The sequence below is a fragment of the Pipistrellus hanaki genome, assembly GCF_964339955.1.
Source record: "Pipistrellus hanaki genome assembly, chromosome: 5".
Taxonomy (NCBI): domain Eukaryota; kingdom Metazoa; phylum Chordata; class Mammalia; order Chiroptera; family Vespertilionidae; genus Pipistrellus; species Pipistrellus hanaki.
In genome coordinates this window covers 102088314-102099983 of record NC_140507.1, presented here as the reverse complement: position 1 = coordinate 102099983, position 11670 = coordinate 102088314, and the positions used below count along the sequence as shown (strand labels likewise).

The 11670-nt window shown below is 49.9% G+C and overlaps 1 protein-coding gene across 4 annotated transcripts in view; it reads left to right on the top strand.

Annotated features, from left to right (window-relative positions):
• Positions 1-11670, top strand: part of PDE5A (phosphodiesterase 5A) — a 91574-nt gene that overhangs the window by 32841 nt on the left and 47063 nt on the right. For all 4 annotated transcript variants that reach the window (XR_014794978.1, XM_084883400.1, XM_084883402.1 and 1 more), the window contains exons 5-9: positions 392-481; positions 3158-3295; positions 5801-5868; positions 9143-9251; positions 10607-10694. Coding sequence is in view for 3 of the 4 variants with exons in the window: in XM_084883400.1 (XP_084739526.1) it covers positions 392-481; positions 3158-3295; positions 5801-5868; positions 9143-9251; positions 10607-10694 (493 nt within the window). In the remaining variant the exon portion in view is untranslated. The remainder of the gene's footprint in view (positions 1-391; positions 482-3157; positions 3296-5800; positions 5869-9142; positions 9252-10606; positions 10695-11670) is intronic.

The following is an 11670-nucleotide window of genomic DNA, read 5'->3' as shown; positions in this document are numbered from 1 at the left end:
GGAAGAAGTTATAAGCTACTTGCATCTTCTCAGCATGGATCCGCAACTTACCGTCAGTCAGAGACCACCCTGGGTTTTTGCACAGAGCAGGTTTCCATTTCCAATAAAGAGACCAGGTCTCGGGACTCACCCTCTTTCTCCTTGTTCATGTCTACCTCACCTATGACCTAGGAGGCTGTGTTAGTGCTTGTCACCCACTAGGGAGTGCCATGTAGCTCACACCCGCTCTGCCTCATATTCTAGTTTTATGCAGAATACACCTCTCCTTGGGCTCTCCGGTATTTATGTCCACTCTGCATAACTTTGGGTGCCCCTTGCGTTCCAAGCAGCACCCCCAGACCGGAGGGTGGGTAGATGGCTCTCACTCGGTGTTGTCTGGCCCGTTTCCTAGGACTTCGCTGCGTACTTGGCGTTCTGTGGCATCGTCCTGCACAACGCACAGCTCTACGAGACGTCGCTGCTGGAGAACAAGAGGAACCAGGCAAGTCCAGGAACCAGAGCAAGAGCTCAGAGATCCTTCCTAAAACATGTTAACGTTTGTCTAATGTATGTGTGTGATTTCTAGCCAATCTGTGTGCGTGACCGAAAACCCCGACAGCACAGATTCCGTTTCTAAACACCTGCGTTGTTCCCTCTAACAGTTCCTTCTGTTTTCTTCTTCCCTCGTTCGCTAGTGTGACCGTGGGACAGTGTTCACTAACGAGGAGGGGAGGGTATTTGGCTCGCACCACCCTTTGCTCGCATGACCCTTAGCCGACCAGCTCCATCCGTCACTGCTGTGAGTCATGGGTGGGCTGCATTTGTCGTGTTAAAGAAAAGGCTTTCTGTTCTTGCTCCATTGACTACAGACGTCATCTCTTGGTTCCATGCTTCGTAAGACTGGAACCTCAGCCTCTCTCATCTCTCCTTCCCAGCCACTGCTCCTTACCTCCGCTTTCCCTTCTGCGCTTTTTCTTTATGCTGCCCACACGGATGACATACATACAGTATTGTCTACAGCCATGATTAACGGTGTGGGTTTTTGTGGTTTCTCTTTTACCTTTTGTCTAGGTTAATTCTAAAGTTGCAATTTCAAATAAGATGTTTAAGCACTGTGACTGTGAAAATGTTGCTCGTGTCAGTTTTTCTGGGTGTTTCGGAATTCCATCCTTTTTCCCTCGCCCTGTTTGCTCTGGTGTCATCACATGCTGCTGGCCCGCCCACACCGGGACTCTCCACGACTTAGGCGTTCTGTGGAGTTCTTTTTCTCGGAGATCGCCAAGTGGGTGTTCTTCATCTTGCCTCTTCCAAGCCAAACCATCCCCCCGTGGCTGCTGCCCAGGGTCAGCACAGAACTGCCCTTCACGCTCAGGCTCCTCTGCAGCCACGGGTCCTACAGCTCCTCCCTCAGTTCCTCCCTTGTTGTATTGCTGCGTGTTCTCAGGTAACTCCTTGAGGCAAGCCTTCAGAGCCCTGGCGTGTGTGGAAATGTCTGTTGTACCGTCCTTGCCAGTTTTGCTGGGTACAGAATTCTCAAATGAAAAAAATCATTTCCTCAGATTGTAAAGGTAGTGCTTTGCCTTCTAACTATAGTACCCATGTTGTTCTGATTCTTGGCTCTTTGTAGGTTTTTTTTTTAATGTCTGTAAGCTTTTTGGATTGTTTCTTTATCTTTGCTTTGTTAACTTCACAATTTGACTTTTTCCCCCTTGTAATTCATCATGCTGATATCTGGTCATCTCAGCCTGGAGACTTATGCCCTTCTGTTTTACATGATTCTTTTTCATTATTATTTCTTTGATAACTAATCTCCTTGGCTATCTATTTTTTCTCTTTTGAAAATTAACATTTATTGTATTAATAAGATATTGGACCTTCCATTGCCTTCAACTGCAGTATCGCCCTGACTGTCCCCATGTTCCATGCTTATCATCCATTCACCCAGTCCCCATGGTTAGGAACACAACTGTGACTTGTCACTTTCTTCCTGCAAACTGTCACCATCCAAACTGCTCCAGGAGACACACAGGGTGTGGGGCTGTTTCTCTGCTTCCCTCTCCAGCCTCCTCTGCACGGCTCTCCTCTTCACACTCCAGAGGCACGTGAAACCTGATCGAGGCCAGGAGTGTGCTGCTTTCTCTCAGTTCAGTTCTTTCTGACTGAATAGCCCCTCCCCCCACTTCACCATAATGACTTCTACTCCTTTCAGGCCTGGCCTACGACAGTATCGCCTCCAATAAATGTTCTGTAATACACTTTCTATCCCCTCATCACACACATGCTTTGTGAAATTGAAAGAAATTCTGTGAGATACAAAGGAAAGAGAAATTACCAGGAAAATTAAAAAAATAACTCTTAATACTTTGTTTACTTTAGACAGTATTTAATGTGTCCTGTGAAAATGTCAATAAATGTTAATACACACTTACTGTTTATTAACAACGTGTTTTATGTGTCTATACTGTTCAAAATGCATTATAAATGTTAACTCACTTAGTTTTTACAGCATTCCTATTTGGTACTACTGTTATCCCCATTTTCAAGAAATTTCCCCTAAATTACAAAGCTGACAGGAAGGGAAGGTGGAATTAAAATCTGAAGACTCTGGCTGGGTTAAGAGTCTATGATAGAACCACTGTACTAACTGTAATAACAATTGTTAGTAGGCAGAATGCAAACTTGCTCGTAACTTTGTTAGGTTAAATATATATAAACAACTTATAGTTCATATATATATATATATATATATATATATATATATACACACATATATCATTATATTGCTTCAGTGTTTGCAATCAATCCTCCTATAATAAGAGCCTAATATGTTAAGTGTCCATTCGACTGGTTATCCATTCAACCAATCCAAAGCATAATATGGCCGCTCAACTGCTCACTATGACATGCACTGGCCACTGGGGGCAGATGCTCCAACCGGTAGGTGACTGGCCAATTGGGACTCAGTGAGACGGGCTGGACATGCCCTGGAGCCCTCCCGCTGTCCCTCCCCAGCTGGTCAACCCTCGCCGGCCCCATTAGTGCACCCTCTAGCAATCCGGGACCCCTTAAGGGATGTCGGAGAGCTAGTTTCAGCCCAATCCTGCAGGCCATGCCGAGGAACCCCGCCAGTGCAGCGGGCCTCTGTTTAGTAACCATGGGCGTGTGGTGTCTCTGCCAGGTGCTGCTGGACTTGGCCAGCCTGATCTTCGAGGAGCAGCAGTCCCTGGAGGTCATCCTGAAGAAGATCGCCGCCACCATCATCTCCTTCATGCAGGTGCAGAAGTGCACCATCTTCATCGTGGACGAAGACTGCGCCGTGAGTACAGAGCGCGGCCCCGTTCCCGTTAGGAAGACAGGAATGGGGAGTCCTCGGGCCACTGCTCGTGAACCCCATGTTCGCCTCCAACCCTCTCTCCAACCCTGTGTGGTGGGTCATGCGAGGCTGATGACAGTGGACCCGTCCTGGTTGAAGACAGGTGGGGGTGGGGGGAAGTGCCTCTGTGTCCCTCCTCAAAGCGGTCACCGTGGGCATGGCCTGTGCTGGCTGTGGTCAGGGCTCCGTGGCCTCCGTGAGGAAACGCATTGTCGTTATTGCTGACCTTCCGTGGCTGGAAGAGCGGTGTCCCTGCTGCTAGGAACAGGGAGATCCCAATTCTGAACGGGTTGGGTAGCACATTATTTTATTTTATTTTTTAAATAGGTTTCTCACTTCATTTCTTAAATATATTTGCATTAATTTCAGAGAGGAAGGGAGAGGGAGAGAGAGAATCATTGATCGGCTGCCTCTTGCACACACCCCTACTGGGGATCGAGCAGGAAACCCAGGCATGTGCCTGACCGGGATTCAACCCAGGACCCTTCAGCCCACAGGCCGACACTCTGTCTACTGAGGACCCTTCAGCCCACAGGCCGACACTCTGTCTACTGAGGACCCTTCAGCCCACAGGCCGACACTCTATCTACTGAGCCAAACTGGCCAAGGCCACATTTTCTTTCGACGGAATTGTTTAAAAACCAAAGGCATGTCCGATAGAGGCCACATTAATAGAGCTGCCCGTGGGTCCCTGATCCTTTACCAACAGGGGAAACCACTAAATGGTTCTGAGTGGTAGATTTCAATCCAGGGATCTGTAATGTAAAGAAAGGGATGTGTGCCCTAGCCAGTCTGGCTCAGTGGGTAGAGTGTTGGCCTGCACACTGAAGGGTCCCGGTTCAATTCTGGTCAGTGGCACGCACCTCGGTTGCAGGCTTTTCCCCGGCCCAGGCCCTGGTCAGGGCTCCCGCAGGAGGCAACCCATGGATGTGTTTCTCTCACATCGATGTTTCTCTGTCTCTCCCTCTCTCTCCCACTCTCCCTTTACATCAATGGGAAAATAGCCTCTTGGGAGGATTCAAAAGAAAAAGAAAAACAGAGATGTGTGGGAGGTTGTTCTTGTCCGAGGCTGGTTTCCTCGCAATGGGCCGGATGAGCTGCCGTTCGAATCCGGGCTGGCCGAAGGCACTCTTCCTTCCTGCCGTTTCTCCCCTCCCAGCCCCTGACCCACTGCTGCCGGGCGTTCTATTGGACGCCATTGTTCATCTTCCTTCCGCGTTAGACCCTGGCGAGAGGCTCCTTATGGGGGGCTAGTGGGAAAGAGGGGGGGTTACCACTGGCATCGGCCAGCTGCCACTTGTGTGTGATAGCTGAGTTCATGTTTTTGGGAGGAAGAAGAATAAACTATATTTAATGCTTATATTTAACATTTTTTAGTTGTTTTAGATAGTAATATTGCACTGTAGGACCCAACAGCATCTGAATCAGTGTGTGTGTGTGTGTGTGTGTGTGTTTCTCATTAATAGGATATCTATTAGGAACTCACTATCCTGTAAGATAACCAGTATTCTCATAGACACTGCTTCATGTGCTTCATCAGCCATAAAACCTGCAATGCGGAAATGATTATAAGATAGGAGCTATCTTTTAAAGTTCGGGTCGGCACTCAGCAATGCAGGATGTCAGCTCACCACGCTTTCCCTGCTACTGCTCTTTAGCATTTACTGTGTGCAAGTTACACTCGAGGCCCTCCTTCTTCAGACAACGTAACTGTCGCTGGATCAGTGTTCGGCTCACGTGTCCCTGGTTCACCCCGTCATGGCAGCGTCTGACTGGGCTCCCTGGTGCTTTGAATAAAGCCCGGCAGCCTGCCCGCTAAAGCCCTTTGCTCACTTTTAACAACTCGGTTGTTGGGATCAGATAGGGAATTAAGGGACTTGATTTATATTGCAATTAGTTACGTGAGCCAAACCCAAAACGTGAGCAAGGGAAACAATGTGCTCCTCTCTCCTGCCCCTTCCCCCACCTTAGCCAACATCAGTGTTTTATTCCCGCTTCCTTCTGATCCTTCATCCAGGCGTGAGTGCCTGCCTTTTAGTGTAACTTCAGAAGTGTTTCCCTATGTTGCTCAGATCTCCCCAGTTATTTGGAGCCCACAAAATATTACTGAAAGGTGGGACTTTAAAAAGCCATTCTTCTCTTGGGTTCTAGCAGCAGTGATCAGTGTCTTCATAAAAGCAGAAACGAGGGTTTTGAAGAAATAGAGAGAAATTTTGAAGCTAACATTTATTAATACCTAGTAGGGGGGGAAGTGCTCAGATAAGCCTTCTGGCCCGGGGAGATCAGAATTACAGGACCCGGCTTTGGAGCGCGGGGCGGTGAAGTGCGTGCTGGTCCAGGTCCTCGGAGAGGACACGCACAAATGTAAAAACCATCAGCTCGGCCGCTCCTCGGACCGGGTCTGTGCCGCCTCCTCACGCTCACTCCGCCTCGTCCCTGTGTTCCCAGGACGCCTTTTCCAGCGTGTTCCACATGGAGCGGGAGGAACTGGAGCGAGCGCCCGGCACAGGAACAAGGTAAAAGATCGCGTGCAGACCGGCCGCAGCGTCCTTCCGTGACCCCACTAACTCAGGACGGGGATGCTGCTGGCCCTCCTGTGCTAGAGCCCGGGGTTTGTGCCGTGTTCTGTGTGTGTGCACTCCAGCGGAGGATTCCTTCCCGAGCGAGTGGCCACAGCACAGGTGGGCAGTGCGTCCTGTGAGCGGGCCCAACACTGTCTGAATCAGTGTGTCTGTGTGTGTGTGTAGCTCCCAGCGCGCTATTTCACTCAGATCTTGCACTGCAGTGGAGCCTCCCTGGACACGGGACAGTCTCTAAGCATGCTTTTCGGCGACTCGGTTCTGGTTTGGAGTCAGCAGGGCGTTACTGCAGAAGGGACCCTGGGCCAGTCACAGCTGCGCCGACTCGGGGCTGGAGGGTGCCCAGGTGTCCGTTGGGCTCACTGGTATTTTGTGTTCTTTGTGACGCTTAAATCCTTATTCGTTTTTAAACGGTGGCTCAGAAACAACAGTGTCCACATGCTGGAGGCTGTGTGTTGCTGGCCCCGGTGTGCCTGTGCGCTCTGGGTTTTGAAAAGGACGCGGAGGAGACCGGTGCTCCCACAGCCCCGCACTCCGAGCCGCTGGCCATGGCGTGTCTCAGGCTCTCCTGCGGGGGTGTGTCTGCCAGGCTCCGCGACGGGAGGGCTGGTCACAGGTTCATTTCCTCCCAATCATTTTTCCAGAAATCGCTGACAGGATATCGTTCGATCGTGGAAAGGGGGCATTATCTGAACAACAGCCCTGCCTTCCACCGTGGGCTTCGGGCCGGACCGCCTCGGTCAGGGGCGGAGTTTCTCATTCTCAGGACAAGCACTGATCTGTATTACTTTGATGTCAGGATGCTGTGACATTTTTGTTGCTTTTTTATAAAGAGCATTTTAGAAAGCTTCTAGATAAGACACATAAATATCAGGCCAGTTTACTTTTTGGCTTGCATACATAATGAATTTATATAGGTACAGATATAAACATGTATATTTAAGAGTTTCCATATGTTATGGGATTAGGAAATGGGTGTGATAGGAATACTCAATATGTAAAACTATGAAGTACCCACATTTGCCTTTGAATATTTGTGCAGCAGCTTGTATGTGTAATTATTTTCATTCGCATTTTGAGTTTTATTATTAATTCAGCGGGGTCCTCTAACTCCTGGTATGATAGCTGAACTAGCCCAGTGACTTGGTGTAATAGTGACCCCTACTGGTGAATATGCTTTTTTTCTTTAAGCGAAGTCTTACTGTACAGCATCTTTACTTCCTTATTCTATATTTGATTTGTTCCTGGTGAATACCATATTCCCTTTCTGTAAGCAAAATGGAGGTAATATTTTCATTTATGCTTTAATCCCTTCAAAACAGTCTTGGTGTAAATATACTTTTTTTTAAAAGATAGCTAGTTGGATATGATTACCTTAAAGGAAACTAATTCGCATCATCATTTAAACTGATTCATTAACTGATTTTACAGTAGTGAAAATTATTTAATGCTAATGCCTTATTTCCACTAAACATTTTTAACTTAACTGCTATTCTAATGATGCAATTAAAGACCTCTTAGTGGTTTAAAACAAATTAGATATGAGGCTGAGTTTTGCAAAAACTGTGATTAGAATTATGTTTAATAGCTTCTGCATCTTGACAAAGGACTTGCCTGGTGCTCGCAGTCACCATCAGAGTCTTCATCCTCTCCTGAAATCGCTCATTGACAGACCGTGGGCCCTCCCGCCCTCACTAGGCCACACCTTGCAGGCCAGGGGCTTTACAGTAAACGAGTGCCCATGGAGGGAGAGGGGAGCCGTGAGCAAATCGCTCCTTCTAGGCAGCATGTGTCCACTGCTTCAAGCCTGGATCATGCAGTACCTTCCCACCAGCCCACTTACCGTTGTCAGTAAAGTCATGTGTTTCGAAGTGTTACGTGTAGAACACTCAGGGTGCTCGTGATGCGGAATCATTAGCCGGAGTCCTCACTCTGGGGCCCGGGTTGCGGGTGCGAGGGAGGGTCTGGAGCCTGGGCACCGCCCAGCAGTGTGTGCAGCTGAGCTTCAGACCACGGCTGCCGTGACAGCGATGACCTGCCCAATGACCTGTGGGCAGGCTCCGAGGGACGCTGACCGGGCTTCCGGGCTGCAGGCACTCATGCTGCACCCACAGTGTGGGAGGGGAGAGGACCCCGCCCTCCTCAGCGAGAGGAAAGTGCGATCGCAGAGCCAGTACTCCCAATGCCACTCTTCCCCGAAGCGACCCTTAGGACACTGGGAAGCTTCGGGGATTAACAGACCAGGTTTCTCTCGCTTTAAAAGTCACGTCCCTGTTTCTGCTTCTCCATGTCAGCGTCTCTCAGTCGGGTTTTATCCTCCCCAGCAGGTGCGTAACTATTTTGGGTTCCATCGGCTGTGAACAGGATGGTGATAGGATATTAAAAGCCGGGAATGGTGTTGTTATCACTTCCTCTCCGCCCCTTCTCTCTCTCTCTCTCTCTCTCTCTCTCTCTCTCTCTCTCTGCAGTGACCTCGGCTTTCCTTATCTCCCCGAAAGCCTGCTTCCTGTCCCGGCTCTCCTGCTGGCAGAGTGCTCGCAGTTTACAGCTCGTTAATGAGCCTGAAGCCCAGGCTTATCCGGGCTTTTCCTGGGGTTCCCTCCAGACTACGGGTGCGGTGGGGTGGCTTTTCGAGTCCTCCTTCTCTTTCACCCCACGGAACACCGTTCCCAGTGGTTCCTGGGAACGTATTCTAAGTTTATGAGAATCTCTGAAGAAGATGAATGTTTATGATTTTTATGATTTTAAAAGTATAAAAGGTCTCCAAGGAAAGAGGCGCGAGCAGCTTGCTGGGTAAAGTCTCCGCATGTCGCTTCCCCGGGTTTGGGATGGGGGGCGGTCGTGGGGCGGGCACGTGGAGAGATGCCCTGCGGAGGAAAAGGCTGGCCTCGGTCACTGTCTCGGGTGAAACAAGGCCTGGCCGGGAGTCCAGGCGGGTGTACAGTAAACGGACAGAAACCAGCAGCCCGTCCACACGGCCAGGAGGCTGCCCGGGACGTTTACAGACTCGCTGGGGACCGTTGGGAAGTTGTGGGTCTTTGTCTTCCCAGAACGTTTCAGTTACAGGAACACCAAAGCTGAAAGGCAGGCCGCGCGTGGGAAGCCGCCTTTTCCCGGTGGGACACGCGCGCCCAGCGGTCTCAGGCTGGTGTGTCCCCGCGTGTCCGTTTCTGACTCGGCTGCCCAGAGCGCCCACTCGTTCCTCCCACAGGGAGCGGGACGGCGGCCCGGTCAACTACATGTTCGCGCAGTACGTCACCCGCACCATGGAGGCGCTCAGCATCCCGGACGTCAGCAAGGACCGGAGGTTCCCCTGGGCGGTGAGTACGGAGCGGCTGGAGGAGGGCGGCCTCCCCGCCAGTGCTCACGGGGACCTCCATGGGGGGACTGGCCTGGAACGGCCTCTGTGGGAGCCGGGAGCCGGTCAGCGATGCTTGAGTACTTCCGGTGTCCTTTTATCAGTTTTTAAATAACTCATTGGCACATGAGATGATTGGCACACAATAGATGAGGATATATTGCCTACTTCATGCCAGTGATGGCCCGGAGACAGGGTTGCTAGCGTTCGTGGGTTTATCCTCAAAGTGTAAGATTCCCGTGGCTTGAAGGGACGTAGCTGGTGGTCCACCACGTGGAGCAGCTCCGTGGAGAAGGAAGGTCTGTGTTCCCTGACAAGAAGGCTGCAGCCGAAACCAGTTTGGCTCAGTGGATAGAGCTTTGGTCTGAGGACTGATGGGTCCCAGGTTCGATTCCGGTCAAGGGCATGTACATTGGTTGCGAGCACATCCCTAATGGGGGGTGTGCAGGAGGCAGCTGGTTGATGATTCTCTCATCGATGTTTCTAACTCTATCCCTCTCCCTTCCTCTCTGTAAAAAATCGATAAAATATATTTAAAAAAAAAAAAAAAGGCTGCAAAGACCCTTTCTCAGCCACGGGAAACTTGGGATCCTGGCGTTTTCTCTCCTTTACTCCAGAGAAGCATTACATGTGGAGGCAGCTGCCTTGCTGCTGTTATCTCACATCTCAGAGGCCTCTTAGAAGTCAGCAGTGTGGGCAGTGGACACAGTGGGCATGCGTCCACAGAGGACCAGTGTGGTACACGTGATGTCTGGGGCAGGGAGGGTTTCACTCTTCCGGGTTCTGCTCCTCTTGTTAAGCTACCAGAGACGCCTCCTCCAGGCACAGTGCATGCCAGCCCTGTAAGCTGCTGGGAACATTTAAAATAGGGGGAAAAGAAAACCAGATATATGTCCTCACCTGATTGATGTTTTTAGAGAGTAGGAGGGAGGAGGGAGGGGAGAGGGAGAGACACATGGGTGTGAGAGAGGCCCATTGATTGGTTGCCTTCTGCATGTGCCCCAATTGAGCCTGCACCCGAGGCACATGCCCTTGAATAGGAATCAAATCTGTGACCCTTTGGTCTGTGGGCCAACTCTCTAACCACTGAGCCAGACCAACCAGGGCTAGGTCATTTGTATTTTTGACAAAATAAAGACTAACTGCTTTCCATTGCATTCATGTGAATACCATTGTACATGGTGCGTTTTCTGCACTCTTATCGCTCCAGCTGATAAGATGACTGTGTTAGTGTGCTCAGGTGTCCAATATAGTTTACGTAACAGCATCTGATGGGAAAGTCACTCTTTTTGTAAGTTTTGCTTTTGCTTTGTTTAGAATGAAGGCATGGGGGGCGTAAGCCAGCAGGGCATTCGGAGTTTGCTTTGTACGCCCATCAAAAACGGGAAGAAGAACAAAGTCATCGGTAAGTAAGATTTCCATCACCCTCCACGCCGCCCTGACCGAAGAAAAAGATAACGCTTTCCCAGGAACTTCTGACTCTCAAGTGTAAATTGAAAGAATAAAATGTGTAAAAGATAAAAATGGAAATGAGAAAAGGTTGTTCAGCTAACCACAGGCATGTGGTGCCTGTCTTACTAGCCATGATGTGCTTTCTGTAATGATTGGAATCCTGTTGTAACAGCAGTTTTGTTTAAGGATGATATGTTGAGAGTTAGTAGACTAAGACACATCCAGTTGAAAATGTGCATTGGCTTAGAGTCTCTTTTCTTGGTTTTTGGCTTTTCTTTCTTGAACACGTGCTTCAGATTGTAGGTTGTATTGATTCACTCATCAAGAGGATCTAGCGAGCACCCTCCTTCTCTAGGCTCTGGGGTGAAACAGTCAACGAGTGAGCAAAAGCAATTAAAAATGCCGGGGGAAGGTTCTGTGGCCCCACCCGAGAACAGAGCGCAGGAAGCAGATGCTGTTTTTGGAGAGGAAAATTCCCTGTAAATAAGAAGGGTTTAAAAATGATTCCCCGGGTGGGGTTTTAGCGGGGGCTCCAGTTGGCTCCAAGTCCAAGAAGGAAATTTCCTGTGTTCCCGCTGCTCTGGAAGCGGGGCAGACGAAGAATGTCCGTGCTTGCCTAGACTTTGCACCCTGGAGGCAGCCTGGAGAACATCAGGGCGGTGGGTAATTCTTCTTGCCTGTCACAGACCCGATTCTGGAATCGTGTCCTTCTGATGGAGAGTCCCCGCGGAGTTACACAGAACACAGGCGGGCCATGTGTTTTCTGTCTTCTCCCCTCCCTCCCCACTCCCCCTTTCTCGTGGCTGAGGAGATGACATTACAGATGTCAGGCCGATGTGCCTGAGGCTTTGTTTCTCACACGTGTCTCCTCGGTGCTCTGGCTGAGAGTGTTTCCTTCCGCAGCTTTGCTTCCAAAGGAAATACTTTCC